The sequence below is a fragment of the Sinocyclocheilus anshuiensis genome, unplaced genomic scaffold, assembly GCF_001515605.1.
Source record: "Sinocyclocheilus anshuiensis isolate Anshui unplaced genomic scaffold, SAMN03320099.WGS_v1.1 scaffold1163, whole genome shotgun sequence".
NCBI lineage: Eukaryota > Metazoa > Chordata > Actinopteri > Cypriniformes > Cyprinidae > Sinocyclocheilus > Sinocyclocheilus anshuiensis.
The window spans coordinates 1,194,462-1,218,924 of NW_015544295.1; the positions used below are offsets into that span (position 1 = coordinate 1,194,462).

At 36.7% G+C, this 24,463-nt stretch overlaps 1 protein-coding gene across 7 annotated transcripts in view; it reads left to right on the forward strand.

Annotated features, from left to right (window-relative positions):
• LOC107698118 (fibroblast growth factor receptor 1-A) overlaps nt 1-24,463 on the forward strand; it is a 47,810-nt gene extending 23,347 nt beyond the window's left edge. For 2 of the 7 annotated variants that reach the window (XM_016499041.1, XM_016499042.1), the window contains exons 3-18: nt 552-809; nt 914-997; nt 1,430-1,602; nt 4,697-4,820; nt 7,346-7,536; nt 8,542-8,689; nt 14,719-14,915; nt 16,529-16,674; nt 16,780-16,901; nt 18,066-18,176; nt 19,232-19,422; nt 19,526-19,648; nt 20,923-20,993; nt 21,076-21,213; nt 21,297-21,402; nt 22,601-24,463. In XM_016499041.1, coding sequence (XP_016354527.1) covers nt 552-809; nt 914-997; nt 1,430-1,602; nt 4,697-4,820; nt 7,346-7,536; nt 8,542-8,689; nt 14,719-14,915; nt 16,529-16,674; nt 16,780-16,901; nt 18,066-18,176; nt 19,232-19,422; nt 19,526-19,648; nt 20,923-20,993; nt 21,076-21,213; nt 21,297-21,402; nt 22,601-22,780 — 2,363 coding nt within the window. In that variant the 3' untranslated portion in view covers nt 22,781-24,463. Of the gene's footprint in view, nt 1-551; nt 810-913; nt 998-1,429; nt 1,603-4,696; nt 4,821-7,345; nt 7,537-8,541; nt 8,690-10,097; nt 10,243-14,718; nt 14,916-16,528; nt 16,675-16,779; nt 16,902-18,065; nt 18,177-19,231; nt 19,423-19,525; nt 19,649-20,922; nt 20,994-21,075; nt 21,214-21,296; nt 21,403-22,600 lie in introns of all 7 variants that reach the window. The other 5 variants (XM_016499044.1, XM_016499045.1, XM_016499043.1 and 2 more) reach the window with 5 other exon arrangements.

The following is a 24,463-nucleotide window of genomic DNA, read 5'->3' on the forward strand; positions in this document are numbered from 1 at the left end:
TTGCTACGTTTCTGGATGTTGATCGTGTTACTTACATTGCTGTCTATGGGAGGGTCAGAGAGCTGTCAGAATGCATCAAAAATATCTTAATTTGTGTTCCGAAGATGAACGGAGGTCTTACGGGTTTGGAACGACATGAGGGTGAGTAATTAATGACAAATTTTGCATTTGGGGTAGAGTAACCCTTTAAGTTAGAAAATAAGAAAGAAAGAAAAAAAACTGTTAAGAAATGTCGCAAATCTTGCCCCTGGATTCAGTAACAGATAAAATAAATGATATAAATTAGATAAAATACAAATGTTTACTGTATGGCAAGTGTGCATGGAGATTGAATGGAGATGCTATATCAGATAGTATATATTAATTAATTTAATGAAGAATTAAATTTATAGAAAGAATTTTGATTGATTTGACTAGGCCAGTTAATTTAGTGCAATTAATTATTGAAACATTTCTTTTGAAAATAGTGCACTAATTATGCCCCCGATCTCTATTAAACGTCCCTAATTAATTTTATTAAACCTAACTAATTTTTTACATCCTGTTCTTAGTGTTAGCCCTGGTCGAGCCGATGCCGTACACTTTGTATCCGGGGGACAAACTGGAGCTAAGCTGTGAAAGTATAGAGGAGACACAGGAAGTGACCTGGACTAAGGACCACGTTCCCCTGGTTGACGGAGAGCACACTCGCCTGCATAACCATCAGATGGAGATTGAAGCAGTAGAGCCGGCCGACTCTGGTCTGTATGCTTGCTTTGCTCAGGGACCCAACAGCAACCATACAGATTACTTCAGTGTCAACGTTACAGGTGAGAAATAAACTGAATAAGATATTACTGATTTATTTTTTTGTGGGTTGATTTTTGTATTGTTTACAACAACAAATTTAACCTAAATTTTTGTTCTCAATCAGATGGATTGGCTTCTTCAGAAGATGATGAAGAAGATGAGTCTTCCTCAGAGGAGACCAAGCTATCGAGTGACCAGAAACTGCTTCGTGAGTCACCCTCCTCTCTTAGTCAAACTCTCTGTACTCAAAACTCTGACTCAAATATCTGCAAATGTCAATAACAGTATCTGTTTCTTACGAAATTGTTAGAATTTGCCTTTAAATTAGGAACTATAACACATTTTTGTCTTATAAACCACAGGCGTCTTGTGTGGAATGTGCCTTTGTTCATTAGACTGAAAGTCTTTATTACTTTTTGATGGATTACTCTTTGAGTCCCGAGGGCACTATCTAGCCAGTCAGGAGTGAAACCAGCAACCAACACCCAAATCTCACACACTTTGATCTGCCACTTTGGATTACCGTTCTAAAATAGTCATGGCCTTGGTATTGTTCACATTGTATTTTTGGATCAGTGGTTTTGAATGACCAATCTAACTTTCTCAATCTTATTTTATGTGCTTTCTGACTGTTCCTCAGCAATGGCACCCGTCTGGGCTCAACCTGATAAGATGGAGAAGAAGCTCCATGCGGTTCCCGCTAGCAGAACCGTCAAGTTCCGCTGCCAGGCCAATGGTAACCCTACGCCAACGCTCAAGTGGCTCAAGAACGGCAAAGAGTTTAAGAAAGACCAGCGAATAGGAGGCTACAAGGTGAGGGAACTACACCACAACCCATTAAAATCATGAAACATACAACATCTTGGTTACCTAACTCCAGGTTTGCTAGCCAGCTACTCTGGTTTGGGGGTTAAAAGGGCACCTCGTCCTCAACAGATCTGTCTTCCAGACACCTCACTGTAGTATGACAAAGGCTGAATAGCCGTGCCTGGAAGGCAGACACTGGAGCCGTGGGTTTCTGGTGGAGGCAGCCTACTCTTGCTTGTCTGTCCTCATTTTACTCAACTGGTTGTGCTCAGACAGATAAGAATAAACTCCAGGATAAACCAACTCTGTCCTTTTACTCATTTGACCATGTTGAATATCAACAGACCCAAAGTAACAAAACGTTTAATTAAATTCCTTAGCAAAGCATCATTAATAGTAGTGCTTTGTTTGAGTTTCAGCCTCAGTTCACTTGTTTCACGCTTGTTAAATGTGTAATTCGGACCACAGTTGTTCTAGTTATGCACAGTAATGTTTTAATTTAAAATGAATCAAATTTGCTATTGATTTTTCCAGGTACTGTGTTGTTATGGAACACAAAAAAAATTATTTTCTTTATGCATCTGTTGTCCATATAAAAACTATTTGGTAACACTTTAGAATAGGGAACACATATTCACTATTAATTAAGAGTTTACCCTAAATAAACTCCTAATTTGCTGCTTATAAAGTTTAGGTATGGGGTAGAGATTAAGGGATCTAAAATATGGTCATGCAGAATAAGGCATTAATATGTGCTCTATAAGTACTAATAAACAGCCAATAATAATAGCATGCTAGTAATATGCATGCTAATAAGCAGCTAGTTAATAGTGAGAATTGGTCATTAAAATAAAGTGTTACCAACAATTTATAGTAATTACTTCTGCCAAGCTTTAAAAAGGACCAAAAACTAAATTTATCAAAGTTGTGCATATAACTTAAATAGGTATTTTACCAATTTTCATAATTTTCTCACCCTCATGTTGTTCCAAAATCTTTTGAAGAGAGACGATCACATCATATGATTAACAGATTTAATTTAGGCTTTTATTCACATAAAAATATTGATCAATAAACATACCTAGAGCACATCAAATATGGTCAATCGCAGCTCAAGAATAAACCTCATGTTTGACAGCCTTAAGGCCCATTCACACCGAGAACGATAACTATAATGATAACAATTTTAGCATCCACACTAATGCACAATAACTGTCTGATTATTATAAGCTTGTGCTGCACTTTAAATGCTCAAGTTCTTTAAAACAGGATGGATTCTGATTGGTTGTCAGTGTTTTTATCATTCTTCAGCTGGAAAAATGTTTTGAAAGTGATTCCAACTTTATCATTCCTCAGTGCCAATATCGTTATAGTTGTGATGTGGATTCTGCAATTATTTAAAATTTTAAATGATTTTTTAAAACAATTTTATTGTTATAGTTATCATTCTTGGTGTTAACAAGCCTTTACTCTGAATATAGCGTATGAGTTGTATGGAGTACTTCATGATGCTTTTATGGTGATTTTTTTTTTCTTTTGAGCTATAAAATAAACTGTAAAAATGTTTGTGAATTCATAATTTCTCTTAAAAAAAAACAAAAACAGAATACTGGATTAGAAATTCAGCATGAGTAAATAATGACAGAATCTTAATTTTTGGGTTGAAATATTTCTTTAATGACATTTTTCTTTCTTCATTCAACTCCCTTTTACATGAACATTAAAGTGATATTTTCCGCTGTTTTCTGCTTGTGTCATTGTGGACCTGTAGCGTCTGTGTTTCTCATCAAGGTGTTCTCCAGCTGGGAGACATTAGTCCTCTTCCTCTCCTCACCGCATACACACTTTACCATCTGGAGAGTGTTTGAGGCCACTGCAATGCATACACACATGCACGCACACACAGTAACATGTCCATCGACATGGTTTATATAAACATTTGAGTATAACCAAGCACTATGCTCTCTTTTTTTTTTAACCAAGCCATGTCACAGGGATAAAGGTGCATTCATATGTTCACTTAAATGTGTCTGAGCTCCAGGAGTGTGAGGGGCTTCCGTTAAGGGGCCCTGCAGCTTTCCGTAGTAACCTCCCCCAGCACTCTTCCCAGTCTCTCATGGTTTCTTTTGTTTAACAAGAGTCTGGCACAATTGTTCATTTACATTAAGTGATTGTGAAAAGGAAGTCAGGCAGACTGCGAGTGTAGCAACTCACATCTGGGGTTCTGTAGGCCGAGAAGCCATAACCTCTTATTAATTTTGCCCAGCCTAAATCTCATTTAATCAAGAAGAGCTGTTACTGCAGAGAACACTTGCTCTGTCTGCTGGATCTTTATAGGTTTAGTTCACCCGAAAATGGAAGTGGGTCATTTACTCACCCTCATGTCATTCCAAACCTATCGTACACTCATATTTCTGTGAAACATAATGAGATAGTGGTCAAGGACAAAAAAGGCAGTATGCAGTACCATAAAATTACACTTCTGTGCTTCTGAAGCCACATTTAACTGTGTGAAACGGTCTAATGAGAATAATATTAAGTACATATTCAAAAAATAACAAAAATGTTGCAAATATCTGCTATAGTTAATATACAAAAATACATAAATATATTGTAAATATTTTAATAAAAATATACATTTATTGAAAACTGCTGGTTTGTAGAAGTCCATGTTGCTTAGCAGACATGTTTTTTTAATATACTGAAGTTTGGTGTTTTCTGGCAGTTCATAGAGCATTTGGCTTGAGAAGAGGTCTGTATTAGTGGACATGGAGTGGCCCGTTTCCCACTCTCCACCAGGATACACACTGTTCTCCATGGCTCTGATCTCGTGCCTGACTGACCTGCCAACTCACTCCGTTAAACTTCCTCAGCCTTTCACTGAAATTATCTTAAAAGACAATCAGACCTCTAATGCATCTAGCAGTTTTCTGCTTTTACATGTTGGGCTGCATGAAGATTTTGTCTATTGAAGCCTTTAATTGAAGAGTTTTACTTGTGCACACATTTTTTTTTCTTCTAAATAGTTCCCACAATATGTGATAACTTTAATTGCATTTAGGTCTACACACTTTTTTCACCTTTTAATTTTATTGCACAGGTTCGAGAGCACATGTGGACCATCATAATGGAGTCGGTGGTACCGTCAGACAAAGGCAACTACACCTGCCTGGTGGAAAACAAATACGGCAGCATCAATCACACCTACCAGCTGGACGTAGTCGGTCAGTCATGGTTCTTTTCTTGTCTGTCTTCAAAATTTTGAAATTTAGTTTTAGTTCTTTGTATGTGAGCAAATTTGTGTTGGTCTCCCCTTCCCCACTAGCTCAGCTGCAATGATGTATTGCTAAACCTCTGATTAAATCGATTCACGTTTTTTTTAGCATTAGCAAAGCACAAGAGATGGCAAATGATCCCCAAGGGAGGGTCGCAGAACCACTGCAATGTTTACTCGAGTCAATCAGATGCAAATGGGTGTTGTTCACCATGCAGCTAATGCTCTGGCGCAGCACCACTAATGGTTACCATTACTTCCCTGAAATGAACCGAAGTAACGGGTGGCTTTACACTTTGCGTGCGAATGTCAGTGTGCTTGTCAAGGACAGGCACGTGGACTCCGTTGATGGTGCGTGTTAAATGATCCATTGCAAATACAAAGTGTTTACTTGATGCCGTGGATGAGTTAGAGATGCGGTTAGTGACTCAAGATGAGATCAGAGTATTTGGAATAAAGTAATTTAAACACTGATTGGCTGACGTGGACTTGATTGATGCCTTCATTAAGTAGCAAATAAATCAGTGCTACACCCATCTAGACGGAGCCCACTGTGACATCATTTGCACCATACATACACATTGATGAGAAGACACTGTTTGAATTTGGCACACAGAAGTCATTCACACATTTGTGCCATCAAGTCCTCCTGGGAAGGTCCTACTTATTAGTTTAAAGGGTTGAAATTATGATGTAATGTCATGTGCATGATTTTGATTTTGATGAAAAGAAATGGACTCATTGGGCAAATTCATTTTTCTTTCTCTTTTTTCCCTCATGAAAGTGTTTTTTCCCATAGTACCACAAAATGAAGAGCAAAAGAATGCATGTAAGGGGTGTAGTTGATGCTGAACGTATTATTCTTGTGCAGCCACAGAGATTAAGAAATTTTTTGAAAGTCAGATTTGCATGGTACCAACTACAACAAAGATAGCCAAACCAGGACCTGTGGGCAGTAGTTGGCCCATGGATGTCATTTGATTTGGCCTACCATGCTATATCACGAGAGGGGGAAATGTAGGGGGAAAAATTTACTTCTATTTCTAATTTCATTTTTGTTTTAACTTGTTTTTATTGTTATTTAAATGTAGAGAAAATAAGATAATTTGATTTAGGGATGCACGATTAATCTATGATTAAAGCCGGTTCTGTGATTAGTAGTAAATCTCCAGCACGTGCTTTCAGATGGAGCAGCATTTACTGCACAGAGCCGTAGTTCACTGACAAGCTACGCAAAATCACGTTCATAATTGCAGACGATTTAATTGCGCGATTATGAAATCGAAGAAATAGTTCTGCGATTATGAAAACTGTTTGCTTAGCTTGTCAGTGACCTACGGCTGTGTAGTAAATGCTATTCCATCTGAAAGCACGTGAAAATACCACATTTAATAACATAGTTTTACTCCAAACTCACTTCATAATGTCAGTCGAGTGTTTGAAATAAATCCTTCTGTGAGATGATGTGGCTTCTTACACAGAATAAGGCACTCAACATATTTCATAGTATTCTAAGCAGTGATAAAGGCTGTGTCGACTAGCATTGCATTATTATATACTTTATTATAATAAAAATTATAATAAGACGAACTCTGATAAACCATATATTGTCGTAGTCGTGTGTTTATTAGTCACGTTGAATTAATTAAAGCAGTTAAATCTTCTGTTTATTCAGCAATCGCTATAGGCATTTCCTGGGTTTCTTCTGCGAGGTTTATTTGGAGTTTCAGCGCGAGAGCGCCCTCTGGCATTCGGATGGAGATTTACTGCTGATCACAGAACCGTGCTTCGCTGAAAGATACGCATGACAATCGCAGCATCTGCCTAATTGCGATTTATCGCCTTTGCGATTAAATTTCGATTAATCGTGCAGCCCTAATTTGATTGCACAATTTACAATTTAACATAATATAGTCAAGAACAAATTGTTCAACTTAAAAAAAAAAAAAAAAAAGGGTTGTTTCTATTTAAAAAAAAATTAAGGGTTTGTATTGGCTTAAACATTTAGTCAGCTTAAAATGTTAATTTGTACTAAGTGAAAACTTGGAAATTTGAGTTGACTAAACTTAAAATTTTAAGGCAGCATGAACACTTAAAATAAAATCAACAATTTTTTTTAAAGCAGTGTAGTAAAATTTTGGACACCTCTGGACTCACAATAAGAGCCAGTGGCAGATTGTCTTTTAGTCAGAAGTCCTGAGAGATGGGCTGTGGCTTAAAATAACATTTCCTCTCATTTCCACCAAATTACAGCAATTATAATAAACGTTTAGCCTGCATGTTAAAGAGGCTGCTTCCTGCAGGCTATATGGCATTAGTGTTTATTGAACATCTGTTGAATATTCCATTTGCTGTAATGTAGATTCCAATTTTGATTTGTTTAAGAGGAGAAAAGGATAAAAAATATGTTTTTATTTTAATGGGGTCATTTCCACAATACTAACTGTGTACAGTGTGTTTGTGTGTTTTATTCAGAGCGTTCACCGCACAGGCCGATTCTTCAGGCGGGGTTGCCTGCTAACCGTACAGTAGTGGTGGGGAGTGACGTGGAGTTTGAGTGTAAAGTCTTCAGCGATCCTCAGCCACACATCCAGTGGCTGAAGCACATTGAGGTTAATGGCAGTAGAGTCGGCCCTGACGGACTGCCATATGTTCGGATCTTAAAGGTAAAAACCATTTAACCAGTCAACCTAAATGTTTGATTAAAGTGCTTCCGTGTTGTCTATGTCAATTAATCCTCACCCTGCCATTAATGGAATTTTCCATCATTTATGAGATGACGCTTCCATGCCATTGACCGAATTTTCCAGCTTTCCATATTTTCACTGTTCTACAGTAGTAGGTGTTATTGATATACTATAATAGTAGTTATTACTATTATAGTACATATTTTGAATTAAATTTAGTTTTTATATTTTCAGTTTTTATTTTAACTTTGGTTAGATTTAGAAATTTTGCTGTGTTTTTACATATTTCTATTTAGCTTTAATTTATTTCAGTTTTAGTATTGCTTGAAACGTAGTCACTTAAACTTAAAAATGTAGAAATGCTAACTTGGCAATAAACTGAAATAAGTTTAAGTTTCTTCCATCTTTTTTATTTCAGCTATATTTATTAATATACAGTGGGTACGGAAAGTATTCAGACCCCCTTAAATTTTTCACTCTTTTTTATATTGCAGCCATTTGCTAAAATCATTTAAGTTAGAGTTTTAGTTTTGTTAGTTTTCCAATGTAAGTCTATGAAGCAAACATAAACCAATTTCCAAGTGTGTATCAGCTTTTTTGTGGTAATTGATGTTGTCACAGATACTGCTGATATTGCTCATGTTGTAAACTGGAACATTCTTTTAAATACAAATTTCAGAAATCTGTGTTGATCTTTAGCTTTTCTGTTGCTGTTAAACATCTGTGTCCAAAAATCTTTGTCCATGTCTTTTTTTAAAAGTAACTTTCACCATATTTCTTCACCTCTATGGACAGAGCACCTGAGCAAATGAAGCAAGACTAACAGCTTTGGGGGAAAATATGAGCCATGTTCTTGGCAGACTGTCATAATGTATTTCATAAGATCAGTAATGGCAGGTGTTGTCCTTCAGTGACTGCTGGGATCTCAGTGACCTCAATGTTTGACTTTGTGCTTGACCTCTGACATATGTTTGACCTCCGCAGCACTCTGGGGTCAACAGCTCAGACACACAGGTCTTGACGCTGTACAACGTGACAGAAGAAGAAAGTGGGGAGTATATATGTAAAGTGGCCAATTATATAGGCCAAGCCAACCAATCAGCATGGCTCACCGTCGTTAAACACTTGCAAGGTAACACACGACCCCTGCTACAGAGATATATCAGTGCAGAAAGAGGCAGACATACACAGTTAGATGGAGGTAGAGACAGCGGTTATCAGGCTTTTAGGTGACCGCGACACATCTTCCCACTTCGTCGCTCTTTTTTTTATTTTCTGTGGTGCCGTAAATGACGCCATGGAAAATCCCAGCAGAGCAACTGGAAGTATTTTGGCTTTTGTTTACACTGGACGTTTCCATCTCTCCATCTCTGTGCTACACTTTGCCCTCCTAATAAGGGTGTGTTTCATGCCCTCTGAAGATTACTTGCACTCTCTTGCACTTCAAAAGTGTTTCAGTGGCACCTTGGGAATGTGCCCGTCTAAATTCCTTCAGCTCGCTCAAGGGCTTATTCTCTACTTGGCTCAACTTTGCTATTGCTTTGCTTTCATAATTAAATTCTACAATCTCTATTTCTTCCTCATAGGGTTGTCACAATTGCAAACATTGTATTAATACAATACCAGTAAAAATTCACATAAGAATGAATGATATTCAACACTCTCCTTTATTTTAAACTCCAAATATTAATATAAATCTCCTAATTCTACGAAAAGCATATAGTCTGGATATATTTATCAAGCTTTCAAGTAGAAATGTGAAGAAAGACTACAATTTAACATTTCATGGTATATTTGATTGCTTTTGCATTACAAAAAAAAAAGAAGAAACTGCAAAAAAAAAAAAAAAAATTCCTGCTTTCCACACAAGTGAGGAGAAACCTTTTAAACAGTCCACATCAATCGGAAAAAATCGTGTTATTTTTCCTAGTCTTTGTTTTATATTATCTGGCCAATAGTACTCACTTCTGAAGATGGCCACAATTTTCAAAATAGAACATCCCAGTATTTTCTTGGTGTGTTGACACCGCTTGGATAGCAAATTCAATAGGTACTATAGTATCGTTCCAGTAAGTGAACTTCCTGTACCTTTGGCATCCTGACTCTTCTCTTTCTCTTTCTTTGTCACACATTCTTTAACAGGCCTTTCTAATCCCTTTTTGCTTCCTTTTCTGAAAATGTAAGTATGCAAGAGCGATTCGGTACAGTCTCTGCTGGGTAATGTTCCATGTGGCCCGTCTTGTGCATGTGGACTATAGGGGGTGGACGTCACCCTCATCTTCCGGTGTTGGGCCTCTAGCAGGTGGAGCCATGTGCTCCGTTCTCATCCAACCATAAACCTGTCAGCAGGGTCATCGAAGGATCCAATCAGGGAGCAGTCCTGATTTCTTTAAGGGTGCTGAAGGGTTTTTCTCCAACGCCTTTCTCTTATGTTGTCAGACCTTCACCGCTCTTTATCCAAAACCTCTCTCTCTCTCTCTCAACTCTGGTGGGTTTTCCCGGAGCTATCCGGCTTCATCCTGTGGTTCTTTTCTCTGTAGACGGCAGGCGTCAACACCACGGATAAGGAGATGGAGGTACTGCAGATCAGGAATGTGTCTTTAGAGGATTCTGGAGAGTACACCTGCTTGGCTGGAAACTCTATCGGCCACTCCCATCACTCTGCATGGTTGACTGTCTATAAAGGTATCTTGTGGTGCTTCTTTCGGTTGCTGGTTTCTTCTCTCTGTTTAACAGCAGCAGTTCACACTGTGGGTTGAATTCGGTCACATCACTGCGTTGTTTCTTCATAAAGTCAAACAATACTTTGTTCAAAGGTTTGACTTAATGGAAAGCACAAAGTATTGTTTTTGACCCTCATGCTCTGTTAAAATTGGCTTTACTGGACTCCATTAGACCACAAAATAACCGTACTCTGTTTTAGCGCATAGACTCACTTTTCATAAATGTGAGTCATGTTTAATCAATTTGACAAAAATGCAATAAAAAAGCAAACCATTATACTGAGCATGTAAGAGAATCCTAGCATGTGAATGTCATTAATTGTTTAAGCTATTAAATTGGCCTCAGAGCCCCATTGTCAGTGCCAGTAAACATTTACTCTTGTGTTTACTTAAAGGGGTCATATGATGTGATTTCAATTTTTCCTTTCTCTTTGGAGTGTTACAAGCTCTTGGTGCATAAAGAAGATCTGTAAAGTTGCAAAGACTAAAGTCTCGAATCCAAAGAGATATTCTTTATAAAAGTTAAGAGTCAGCCACGCCTACCTAAAACGGCTCGTTCTAACACGCCCCCACATGTCTACGTCACTATGTGGGAAGATTTGCATAACGCCGCCCAAATGTTCACGCAAAGAAAGAAGGCGTAACTTTTATTCTCGCTGTAGTATTGTTGCCGCCGCCGCCGCGTGAAGGCGCTGTGTGCTTTGTTGTGAAAGCGAAACTACTTTGTTTGGTCTTCCAAAAGAGGACGATATCGCTTCGTCATTCCTGGAGCTGATAAGGTTTTTTGAACCTTAAACCGCATAAACACATTTCATTACACCAAATACACAAAATTATGTTCTTTTTAGCAGCATCATATGACCCCTTTAAATTACAAGTAATGCAGTGGTTTTGTAGCAAATAACAATGCAAACGTTTTCTTTGTGAACCGCACCATTCTTCAACCCCTTTGTGTCTGCTTTGTGGTTTTTTTATTCATCTGGGTGTTGACTGACACTCGAAATGTCAGTCGAAGCATGTCAAAATGACATGTTTGTAATCTTTCTTTAGAAAAATGGAATCGGAGCGAAGCCAAACCTCCGACAATCTCTATAGAGTAAAATTTTTTGAACTTTTTAGAGGGGCACAAAGAAAATATTTACTTTATTGTTATAATAAATTGTTATTTTATATTGTTATTGTTATATAAAATGTTATAATTATTGTTATTCATTTATTGTTAAATATTTACAAAGACAGGAACAGTACTTTTGAAAAATCGTTAACGCTAACGTGAGTTGACGACTGTAACAGTGGACTTATTAAAGCAGTTTCATTCTAATGGATTGCCTCCTAGTGGGTGCCTTGCTTTATATTGGTAACTCCACTTGCGGAATAAAATAATCATGGCCGACTGGCATTGCTAAAGAGCGATTGCATTAAAAAGTAATTACAAGAATATTAAAGTTCACTACTTGGATTTCATATGAGTTAAGGTTAGGTTTAGTACCTAGTTGTAGTACATAAATGTAGAACAGGACTGTAAAATAAAGTGCTACCAAGATAACTAAGAGTATTTATATTGACCAGCGCAACATGAACAAAGATTCTGTGCACTGCTAACCTAATTAGAGACATTTGGCAAACAATTATTTATTATTATTATTATTATTTAACAATTAATTATTCTCACAAAGTACGTCAGAAACTGTAATTTAACTGCAAAAGAAGTTATGTAAAGCATAGCAAATAACAACTGAGAACAGATGGCATATTGTGGCTAGTGGTTTGGCAAAGCTTTGTTTCCATTATAAGCTTTTATATTATAAAACACTTTTCCTAGTTTTTCAAGATTAACCTGTTTCCAGTTAACATTTCTGTTTGCCTGAACACTGGTCAAGCATCGCAAAGAGCATGATTTTGAGCATAAAGACTATGCTGACATCATTTCCTCTTTGGCTCAGGTTTGATAAATGCCTCACTCAGAGGGTGAATCTGTTTAAATATATTTAAGTAGATTCAATTTATCAAGATGCTTGTCGGTCTAAGTTAAATACATTCAACACCTGACAATGAAATTTCATTCTCACTGTTGAATGCTGGTTTTCTTGCATTTGCATGTTGCAGTCAGCAAATTGTGGGCTTAAGTCTTATTACAAAACCCATTTTGTAAATACAATAACTTTAGCGTTTGAGCTTCATGTTCACACTTCAATATTCATATTTGATTGTTCATTTAGTTATTAAAAGAGAGAGGTCATAGAGAAGTGATCTGTCAATGAGATGCATTTGCATGTGTATTGTTGTGTGCTGTGTGAAATGTATACACGACACAATAACATCTTTTGTGTGCATGAATTGTGTGAAAGAAACCCAGTATTATGAACCAGAGCCTTGGGGCAGACAAACACCAACCAAATAGCATAGGAAATATCTGTATCAGCCAGACCTCTCATGTAATTTTACCCTCATAACCTAGCTCTCCATTTATACTGAAATGCATACCTGCTCAGATTTTGTCTTCCCACCCAGATAAGCCATTCCTCTCAATTTACATTTGTATTTGTGTTGCAAATTTAATGTCTCATATGAGTTTACATAAGGCCATTTTTTGGCCTAATCTCGAAGCGAGAGCTGCCAAGTATCATGAGCAGTTGTTTCCTTCTCCTGCTAGTCACATAAGCAGAAGAATGTGCCATGAAACCCGATCCATGAAAGAAGTAATTATCATGCTACAATAGGAGTTTGTGTCCATTGCAATGCGCCACTCACGTGAACGACGCCATCTCCAGAATTGTTTTAAGAGGATGTTTGGTTTGTTTTGTGCATGTATGTGTGTGCATCAGTGTGTCTGTGCTTTTACAAAGAATTGCATATGTATATTCAAGTTAATGTTAAAAAACAATGGCCTAGAATAAAAGAGGTCTCCTGTTAATATGATTTGCTTCAAACTTCTGAACCAGCAGATACTTATACATCTCACTATGCTCCGGTCCAGAGACACGATAGCACGGAGCGGATCACATGGGGGACCTTTAAGTTTAGGTATGTTGTAGTATTAAGGGATCTAAAATATGTGACCCTGGAGCACAAAACCAGTCTTAAGTCGCTGGGGTATATTTGTAGCAATAGCCAACAATACATTGTATGGGTCAAAAATATAGATTTTTCTTTAATGCCAAAAATCATTAGGATATTAAGTAAAGATCATGTTCCATGAAGATATTTTGTAAATTTCCTACCGTAAATATATTAAAACTTAATTTTTGATTAGTAATATGCATTGCTAAGAACTTCATTTGGACAACTTTAAAGGCGATTTTCTCAGTATTTTGATTTTTTTTGCACCTTCAGATTCCAGATTTTCAAATAGTTGTATCTCTGCCAAATATTGTCCTATCCTAACAAACCATACATCAATGGAAAGCTTATTTATTCAACTTTACTCAATTTAACTCAATTTCTAAATTGACCCTTATGACTGGTTTTGTGGTCCAGGGTCACATATGATCATGTAGAATAAGACATTAATATGTGCATTATAAGTACTAATAAACAGCCAATATGCTAGTAATATGCATGCTAGTTAATAGTGAGAATTGTTCCATAAAATAAAGTGTGACCTATTTATATATATATATACAGTAGGTAAGAGATAAAATTGTGCAAAAAAGAAAAAAAATAAATTAAAAAAACCGGAAAGATTTTACCTTGCTTCTTGAAAATCTAAATTGCAAGATATAAACTCAGAATTGCAAGAAATAATTTGTAAATTGTGTGATTTAATAAGTCACAAAAAGTTACTTTTTTTGTAAAAAAAAAAAAAAAAAAGTATAATTACACAATTATTGGAAGTGGACTTCCATAATTATTACATGAATATAGTTAACAAGTTTAATTTACTTTAAAGCAATTGTAGGTGTTTTACTGATATATACATGTTTATTTGGAAATGAGGGTATTTGAATACTTAAATCCACTGCATCAAGACTTTGATGAATTTGAATGAATGAATGAATGAATGAATGAATGAATGAATGAATGAATGAACGAATGAACGAATGAACGAACCTGTGTGTCCTCTGGATACATTGTGTCACTATTTTAAGTGCCCCAGCAACGTTTTATAAGTCTCGGCATATTTTATGCAAAATTCAATTTTTAACTGTTTCTAAAAGCTTAGAAAGCACAAAAGCTCGTCTGATAGTATGGCGGACTGAAGTAGGATTTCTCAGTAACATTAAGGCTGGACTTAGCAAAGGGTCAGTTGCAGTGATTGTCAAAGATTCAAGCTCTGCTGGTACAGAATCCTGAGCTCTGTTTGCACCTGTATAGACTGAATTTCTCATTTTTAACACACAAAGGTAAATAAACACAACATCATCATTCCTTCAGCATTCAGCAAGCTCATTCCCTTCCCTTCTGCCACCTTGCATTGCTCCCTTCTTTCCTAATCTAGCCATTCCTCCGACTCCACTACCAAACCAGACCTACCTGGAGGTGCTGATCTACTGCGTGGGCTTCTTCCTCATCTGTGTGATGGTGGTGACCGCCGTGCTGGCCAAAATGCACAGCTCGGCCAAGAAAAGTGACTTCAACAGCCAGCTGGCAGTCCACAAGCTGGCCAAGAGCATCCCGCTGCGCAGACAGGTAACAGAAAGTAGATAGGGGGTTTGATCTCTTTACCACTAAACAAAAACATCTCATTTCAACAGCTTCTTCTCATGTTAACGTTACAGTTGAAAGTGTTGTAGCATGTAATGGATACTGAAGTGTTTTTCAAAAAATAAAAAATTCTGGTCACCTTCGGAGGTTGTCTAGATCCACAATACTGTTTGAAGATATTTAATTATAATGTTAATCAATGACAATTCTGTCAGAGTTTTCAGTAAATAACATCTTGGTCGCACTTTAGTTTAAAGACCAATTCTCACTATGAACGAACTATTAGTAAAATGACTTTTGCCTCAGTAAACTCCTAATTTGCTGCTTATTAGAAGTTAGTAAGGTAGTTGTTAAGTTTAGGTATGGGGTAGAGATTAAGGGATCTAAAATATGGTCATGCAGAATAATGCATTAATATGTGCTTTAAGTACTAATAAACAGCATATATGCTAGTAATATGCATGCTAGTCAATAGTGAGTATTGGTCCCTAAACTAAAGTGTTCCCAAAATCTTAATTGCTCTGTTCCTTAAGGTACGGTCACATTTGCCAAATTTCATGAGCAAAAAAGGTGTACTGATGTATGAAGCGTTTTCAAACCAAGCGGCACTGAATCTGCATGACCAACTTGAACTCATTGCGAATTTCCTCCTCATGCGAAATGCACGTGGATTCCTACTGAAAAGACTTGATTTTACCTGGGAAGATGTGGGAAGTCACTTTCAAACCAGGCTGAGGTGAATCTGCATGCCCAACTTGAACCTGTTGTGAATTCTGCATGGGGAAATTATTTGCGAATATTCAGATCATGGATTCCTAATGAAATAAAGCTTTCATATGGCTTTAAAAGACTTAATAAAATGTAATTTAAACTCAAGGTTATTGTCAAAAGTCTAGTGATGTATAAAGTCACTTTCAAACCAGGCAGCATGCGAAACTGCGTGACCAACTTGAACCCGTTATGAAACCTGCTTGGGAAAATTGTCATATGAAATTCCAGATCATGTAGATTCCTACTGAATTTATTGGACTTTGCCCACAGTGATGTATGAAGTCATTATTAAACCTAGCAACTCTGAATCCTCTGTGACAAACTTGAATGTTTTGCGAAACCTGCATGAGGAAATCGTTCGCCATCATGAGAAAGTCCCATTCATGTGGATTCCTATTGAAATACATATTTAATTTGCAAAAATATCAGTAAATATGACCACACGTTTTTTTTTAAAAAGCTTTTAATATATTGCGGAACTTTACATTTTTAAATATCAAATAAAAAAAAACTCAATGTGTAAAGTTATTTTTGTAAATTGTATTTACATTGTAAAAAAAAAAAAAAAAAGTTTTCCTCAAGGTTTTATGTTTGCCTAAAATGGCAACCTTTTACTTTTTTTGTTGAGCTGATTGTTGAATTTTAGGTTTTGATTGTGTAGTTCTGTTTTCTTTGAGAACTGCTATTTGTTGGATAATGTCAGTGAGTCTCATCTCATAGAAGCATCTGTAGGTGCCTCTTGAGCTAGTAACTCACATACACACATGAGTCTTCATATGTGCTTTTCTGTTGCTGTCTTGTATGGAGAGTAAGTTGTAAGTGTTTCCGTACAGGTGTCTGTGGACTCCAGCTCATCTATGCACTCAGGTGGGATGCTGGTCCGGCCCTCGCGTCTGTCCTCTAGCGGCTCCCCTATGCTCTCAGGGGTCTCCGAATATGAACTGCCCCAGGACCCTCGCTGGGAGGTGGCCAGAGACAGGTAACACACACATACACACACTGTACTTATCATTTGTTGACCATTTGTTGTTGAGAAATGTTGCCTATTCAACAGTGATTAATATTGTGTGTGTTTGTGTCTCAGGCTGGTTCTTGGGAAGCCGCTTGGCGAGGGCTGCTTCGGGCAGGTGATGATGGCCGAGGCTATTGGGATGGATAAAGACAAACCCAGTCGTGTCACCAAAGTGGCTGTCAAGATGCTCAAATGTAAGTGTCTTCTGCCACCGTTGTTAGCTGACGGTTGTGTGTGTGTGTGTGTGGTGTAAAAATGGAAGTACGCCAGCAAACTCTGTCTGGATTTCAGTTTCTCATGAGGAATCTGATGGTCTGCTGAGCTTTCGTCTGTATTTCACCTTGACCCTGAAGCATGTTAATCGAGCTCTTGTGTCACATACCATACCAGAGCAGCTGTTTATTCTGATTCAGGTTCTGTCTGTTTCCCATCCTCTCCTCAGCGAGTGAATGCTCGCAAACATTAGCAAACACTCTGGCTTTGAGGGCAAAATAAAAGTTCAGTGGTTTAACGTTTGAAATGGAAGAAATTAAGACATCCATAAATATTAGTATTGTGATATTTATAGTATATATATATATATATATTATTATTATTATTTTTGTTTTTTGTCATTTTTTTTACCTAGGCAATATTTCACTTTTTTTTTTCTTTTTAAGTTTTTATTCTAATATTTACATTTTATTTCAGCTTTATTTACAGCTTCATAATGAAAAATATTTCTAACAGTTTTAGTTTTAATTAACAATAAAAACACTGCCCTGCATCGCTAAATGTATAGCACTACTACCTAATTAATCAAATCTGTCATATTTGTGTTGGCTGATTCACAAATAAATGACTCATATGAATTGATTCTGTAGATGAATTGTTGAAACAAACTCAAACAAACTCCCAAACTCTCATTATCCATTTGATTCATTCACTTAATTAACATCTGACGCACTTACTGATCTGTTATTCATCATACATAGACAGTGTTTTTCTCAACACCATTATAAATTGTAGCAAACTGAATTACCCTGAACAAAAATAATAAATGCTCCTGGACTTGTACACAATTCATCAATGCACATTACTTTATAGAAATTCCCAGTAATACATTTTTTTAGTTTCCACTCAAATCAAGTGTAGCTCTACATAATTTTCTACCAATAAAATACTGAAAAATGCATCAAGTTATGCAAATTAAAGGTTGCAAACTGTTAAGTTGATTTCAAGTCGACACCAGAAATAAGGAAAGCATAAATAAAATCACCCATCTGCACGGTCCGTTTGTCCCTCACAGCTTAGAGGCTGAAGGTTTCGTGACCTGTCATACTAAGATATATGTGTGTTCATCAATATTGCTATTATAGCCGACGCCACAGAGAAGGACCTGTCAGACCTCATCTCCGAGATGGAAATGATGAAGATTATTGGCAAACACAAGAACATCATCAACTTGCTGGGGGCCTGCACACAAGATGGTGAGTAAAGGATGAATTAAGAAGGAGGGAGGGAGACGGGTGAGCAGATGGAGACGTTTAGAGATAATGCAATACGGGCGTAAATCATTTTATATTTCAAAATCAATTTGTTAGGCATGCTGCTTTTTGACTTCAAAAGGACAGGAGGTTGTCATCAGTCCAGCTATTGTGATTGTACATGCTAGATAAATTAAACCCAGCTTCCTTATTTAATCATTTGTAAATCCTAGATTAAAAACAGCAGCCACTTCAAGGCTACCCCCGTATAAAATAAAATGTTAATTTGTTTTAATTTTTTGTGAATTAAGTTTGTATTATTTAGATTTTTTTGTATTATTTATGTACTGTTATAGTATGTGTTAATATTTTGAAATAGCTTTTTTTATGTTTTCAGTTTAATTTTAGTATTTTTCTTATGAGTTAATGTTCTGTTTTATATTTCTATTTAGATTTCATTTTTATTTCAGTTTTAGTCATTTTTGTAACTGATTGAGTTGTTTGTAACTGAGTTACCAAGGCAACATTTTTGTTAAATTTTTTTAAAAGGTTTTTATATTTGATTTATTTTGGCTTTATTTACAGCTTTGTAATGAAAAAGGTTTCTAATATTTTTAGTTAACAAGAAAAACACTGTTCAAAACTTTCAAAATCCTTAAAAAAAAAATTAACAGCATGATATTTTAATTTCTTCTTTTTTTTTTGGGGGGGGGAGAATTTTTTTTTTTATTCAGCAAGGATGCATTAAATTGATCAAAAGTGACAGGAAAGGCTTTTATTTAAAAAAAAAAAGAAAGATTTCTTTTGAACATTTTATTCCAAGAATCCTGAAAAATATCTGTCACATTTCCACATAAACATGAGCCACACAACTGTTTTCAACATTGATAATAAGAAATATTTCTTTGAGCATCAAATCAGCATATTAGAATGATTTCTGAAGGATCATGTGACACTGAAGACTGGAGTAATGATGCTGAAAATTCAGCTTTGCATCACATGAATCAATAAAATTTTTTACAATTACAACTGAAATGTTTTCATATGTCCATCGTCAGGTCCTCTCTACGTCATTGTGGAATTTGCTTCAAAGGGCAATCTGCGGGAGTATCTGCGTGAGCGTCGTCCGCCTGGGATGGAGTACTGCTACAACCCCGACCAGGTGCCTGTGGAGAACATGTCAATCAAAGACCTGGTGTCCTGCGCCTACCAGGTGGCACGTGGCATGGAATACCTCGCATCCAAGAAGGTGGGAGTCTCAAATGCTTCTGTTCTCATATCAGTCAAATTAACATATGACTTTGATTAATTATTTGCTTGATTAATTTGCATGCGTGTTTTCTCTATTGTAGTGTATTCATAGAGACTTGGCTGCCCGTAATGTCCTGGTAACTGAAGATAACGTTATGAAGATCGCAGACTTCGGCCTGGCCAGAGACATCCATCATATTGATTACTACAAGAAGACCACCAATGTAAGATTTTGGACTGAGACATAAGAAAAGTGGCTTTATTAAAAATAAAATCATGTTAATTTGGTCTTTGATTGCTGTTTAAAGTACTATGAACCTGTTCTAGCAGCCGCTGCTTGTCTGAATTATTATACTTTGAGATGATTCTTGTCGCAATTACCGGTGGGGTTTTCTTTGAACATCGACTTTGAATCATAACTTTCTGACGTAAATGTGAGTGGTACTTGCTGTGGCAAAACTCGGCACTGTGCAGTTACTAGCTACTATGTTTTATCAATTAGCTAGGATTTTTTAGCACATTTGAACACTAAGCTAATTGCTGCTAGCATGTAACTATTCAGTGCTAACATGTGTAGCATGTTAGGAGTCCTGTTTGCTAGCATGAGTCAAAAGAGCCAACCCCCATGTCTATACGATGTTCTGATGCAGAGATGTAAGCCATGCTAAATGGTTGCTAGGGTACTCGGTTTGGTTGTTAGGGAGTGGTTTGGCAGCTGCCAGTGATGATACTCCAAAGGCTGCTTGCCAGTATAAATGATATAAAGCAACCCCCATGCCTCTATGACATTCAGATTTGAAGATATGCCTCTTTAGGTTTGGGTTGCTAGGGTGCTGTGAATGGTTGCTAGGGCTTGGCTTGATAGCTTCATGATGATCCTGAGAGTCTGGATCCCCCATGTCCTGGATCCTGAGAGTACCACCCCCATGTCTCAATGACAATTTCATCCAGAATTATGTTCAATGTAAAATTCCTATGCAAGTTACCATTGTAGGAAAAACACGTGCTCACCATAGTATGTCTATTGGCCAATTTTGGAGGGCTCTTGCGCCCCAAGGGTACAACTTATACCCCACTGCGGGGTATGTCCTCGTACAGCTTTCCAGCCTCTTCAAATGCAGTGATCCACATGTTTCTACGAAATTCTCACTTGGCGCAATGACCCGTCAAATTTGGTTGCAGTGTTAAGTCTATGGGATTTTTGCCCGATTTTTTTTGCCTGCTGTGCGAACATTTTATGCCCAATCGCTTATAAAAGTCATAGCACACCTCTCCGCCTAATTTATGGGTCTGTGACAAACGGTGCGGGACGAGTTATGCGCCAAAGTTTGTACAGAAGAAGAAGAATAGTAAACAAGTGAGATGCTTCGCAAGCAAAACTATTTACAATTTCTTCCCAGCAGAATTTGAAGGCAGCATTTGTCACAAGCAGAAATCTCAGTGCTTTAATCTCAAACAGGTGATGATTAAGTGAATGAAGTGCTGGTGTTTTCCACAGGGTCGTTTACCGGTGAAATGGATGGCGCCTGAAGCTCTGTTCGACCGCATTTACACCCATCAGAGTGACGTGTACGTCTCAATATATTCTCTCAAACTCACTCGCATACAAAATGCATTTGTCTGTCAATAATGGTCGTTCTTTGCATGTAAGGTGGTCTTTTGGGGTGTTGCTGTGGGAGATCTTTACTCTTGGCGGGTCACCGTACCCAGGTGTCCCTGTCGAGGAACTCTTCAAACTGCTAAAGGAAGGCCACCGCATGGACCACCCCTCCACGTGTACCCACGAACTGTAAGAACGTTTTAATGCTGTATCTTCTGTCATGATGGCAGAGGTTTCTTACTACAGTTTTTAAACCCGTGTTCCTCTCGCAGGTATATGATGATGAGAGATTGCTGGCATGCCATCCCATCTCAGAGACCCACGTTCAAACAGCTGGTGGAGGATCTAGACCGCACCCTCTCTATGACGTCCAATCAGGTGAGCCCTCGCTGAAGCTGCATCAGAACAGTTTGATAATCCACAAATCAGCTTTCAATGCTTTACATGGCATTATAACTGTGCTTCAAAAAAGCAGTTTTTTCCCCTTAATAAAATATAATTGTGACCTTGCATAACAGCATAGAAATATTAAATAATAATGATAAATATTTATTTTTTAGTTGTTTTTATTATTATTATTATTATTCAGTAATTAATAATTAGTCATTAATAATGATCATAATAATTTAATCATCATTATCAAGGATAATAAAAATTATCCAATAATAATAAAACTTGATATTATTATTATTATTATTATTATTATTATTCAGTCATTAATAATTACAATAATTGGTCAATAATAATGATAATAATAATTTAATCATCATCAAGGATAATAAAAAATAAATGATCTAATAATAATCATATTAATTATTATTATTATTATCATTATTATTATTATTATTATTATTATTATTGTGGTTGTTCAGGGAATAATAATAATAATAAGTGAATATTAATACATTATCAAATAATAATAACTTAATAGCAATATAATAACAAATAATCTGTTGTTCTTCAGTAGTAGTATTAATAAAAATAAGTATTAGTAGTTGTATTGGAGTAATTCAATAAATAATAATATTAATAGTCAATAATAATTAAATGATCAAATAATAACTTAAAATAATAAATATAAACAATAACAAATAATTTGTTGTTATTGAGTAGTTAATAATAATAATAATGTTATTAAATAACTACTAATAATAATCATCATCATCAATAATAATACAAATAAATGATGTAATAATAGTAATAGTCAATAATAATAAATTAACAAATAATATTAATAAAAAGGTAACACTTTAGCACAGTGACCTATTCTCACTATTAAGTAGTTGTTTGGCATGCTAACATGCCTATTATTAACATATTGGCTGTTTATTAGTACTTATAAAGCACACATGACCATATTCTACATCCCTAATCCTTCCCAATACCTAAACTTAACAACTACCTTACTAACTATTAATAAGCAGCAAATTAGGAGTTTATTGAAAAGTCATAGTTAATGTTTTGTTAATAGCGAGAATTGGATCTTAAAATAATGTGTGACCAATAATAATATCAATAATTTGTTTTTTTTGTATTAACAACAATAATAAATTATCTGTGTATTTTACGTTTTGAGGAGTATCTGGACCTGTCTGTGTCTCTGGACCAGTTTTCTCCAAATTTCCCCGACACACACAGCTCGACGTGCTCTTCCGGTGAAGACTCCGTGTTCTCCCATGACCCCGGTGCTGATGAGCCCTGCCTGCCCAAATTCCCCCCTCATCCCAACCGCGGAGTGGCGTTTAAAAAGCGCTGAGCTCCCTCACCTTCAGTTCCTCTCCAGTGTGCTACCTGGCTGGACTCGGCTCATGAACTCTGGGAGACCATGCTTTGCCACATAGCACACTGAAGAGCTCGGCACGGACTTCACATAATGAGACGCTAGTTTCACAGCTGGAAGAGAACAAACTGGGCCTTCGCTGACCCCATTACCTGTTGTTGCTATAAAGCTACAGGGCACTTGAGCAGAAAGTGGTACACGTGTGTTTCTCAAAAATATCCTTCTGCCATCTATAATACAGAAAACCTTAAAGATGTTAGCGTCATCAAATGAGGAACAGAATGATGGATGTTGGGAGTGTTTATAATAACAAGGACTTTTCTTTTGACCAAATTCGTAAGAAAATGTATTCCACTAAATGCTCTGCCCGAATGTATTTTAACAACGGGCACACAGATTATCTGACTGACAGCCTTTCTTGTAAATACATCTAGAAATGTATAAATATGAATATATATTTACACTCTACCTTATTTTTATTACACCATTTGAATTGTGTTGCTTTTTGTACCAGGATGCGTTTATGTAGAACTTTTTGAAGTGTAGCTTTTTTGAAAGGGACTGCGAAAAATGTCCACGAAAATTGTAGATGAAATGATATTATTAAGAGCTGATAGATGGCCAGTTTTGTTTCTTAGTGTTGTTGTCCTCTCTCGTTGATGCAGCTTGGCAGAAGTGGCTCAAAACTGCTGCTATCTTCCTGATGGTACTCAGTACAGCGTCAGACTTAAGCTATTATATAATATATGTATTGAAAAGGTTCTCTTCTTCGCGTCTTAAGCAAGTCTGTAACAAGTCGATGCATTTTTGGAAAGATCAATGAAATTCTCGATGAACACAAATATATAAATCACCTAAAATGTACCTCGGAGAGAAGCTATAAATGTTTAGCATGTAATGAGATGACTGTACATTAAAACAATGGTCAAATATGGGTAAGATCAACAGATCGTTTGTGTTACTCTACAAAAATGACGTGCAATAAAATGCTGTCACGAAACCTTTCATACCGCATAAAGAACCTTGTAAATATCACTCTTGCTGATGAGTTTACAACGTGAATGGTGTTTACAGTGAAATCGACTCTCTCATTTACCGCAGGTTAGTAGGGGTGATTAAATATTATAATGCATGGCTTACAGTGTAAAAGCTGAGTGTAGCCGTTAGCGCTTTATTTATAGTGGTGTGAATGACCCTTCTTAGCGAGGTGCTATGCTACAAATGCATCAGACGGAGGACACTGTTACCGTGGCGACTGGCTCCCTGCCAGCGGCTGATGCATCACTTCCACTACATGTACTTGGCGACGCGCACTTGTGAACCCTGATGCCCACTACCAACTCACGCTCCTGCAGCCAAGACAAAAGTACCAGCTTTGATTTATACAGTTGAAGGTTGCAGAGTATACAGCAGTTTAAATTTAACGCTGTTTGTCATGTTTATGGGACGGTTGCAGTAAATTTTAATTTGCGGAACATTGTTTTGTTCTGAGAGACGCAGCGCGGGTCAGCGGATATGGACTTGTGAAACACTGGTTGTATGTCTGTTTTCTCCAAAGGCATGCAATTATGATTGGGATTGTTGCATTGCGGTTTAGACGACACCAAATCTATGGCTCAAATGCATCAATAAATGTATCAGCTTTTATTATATATGCAA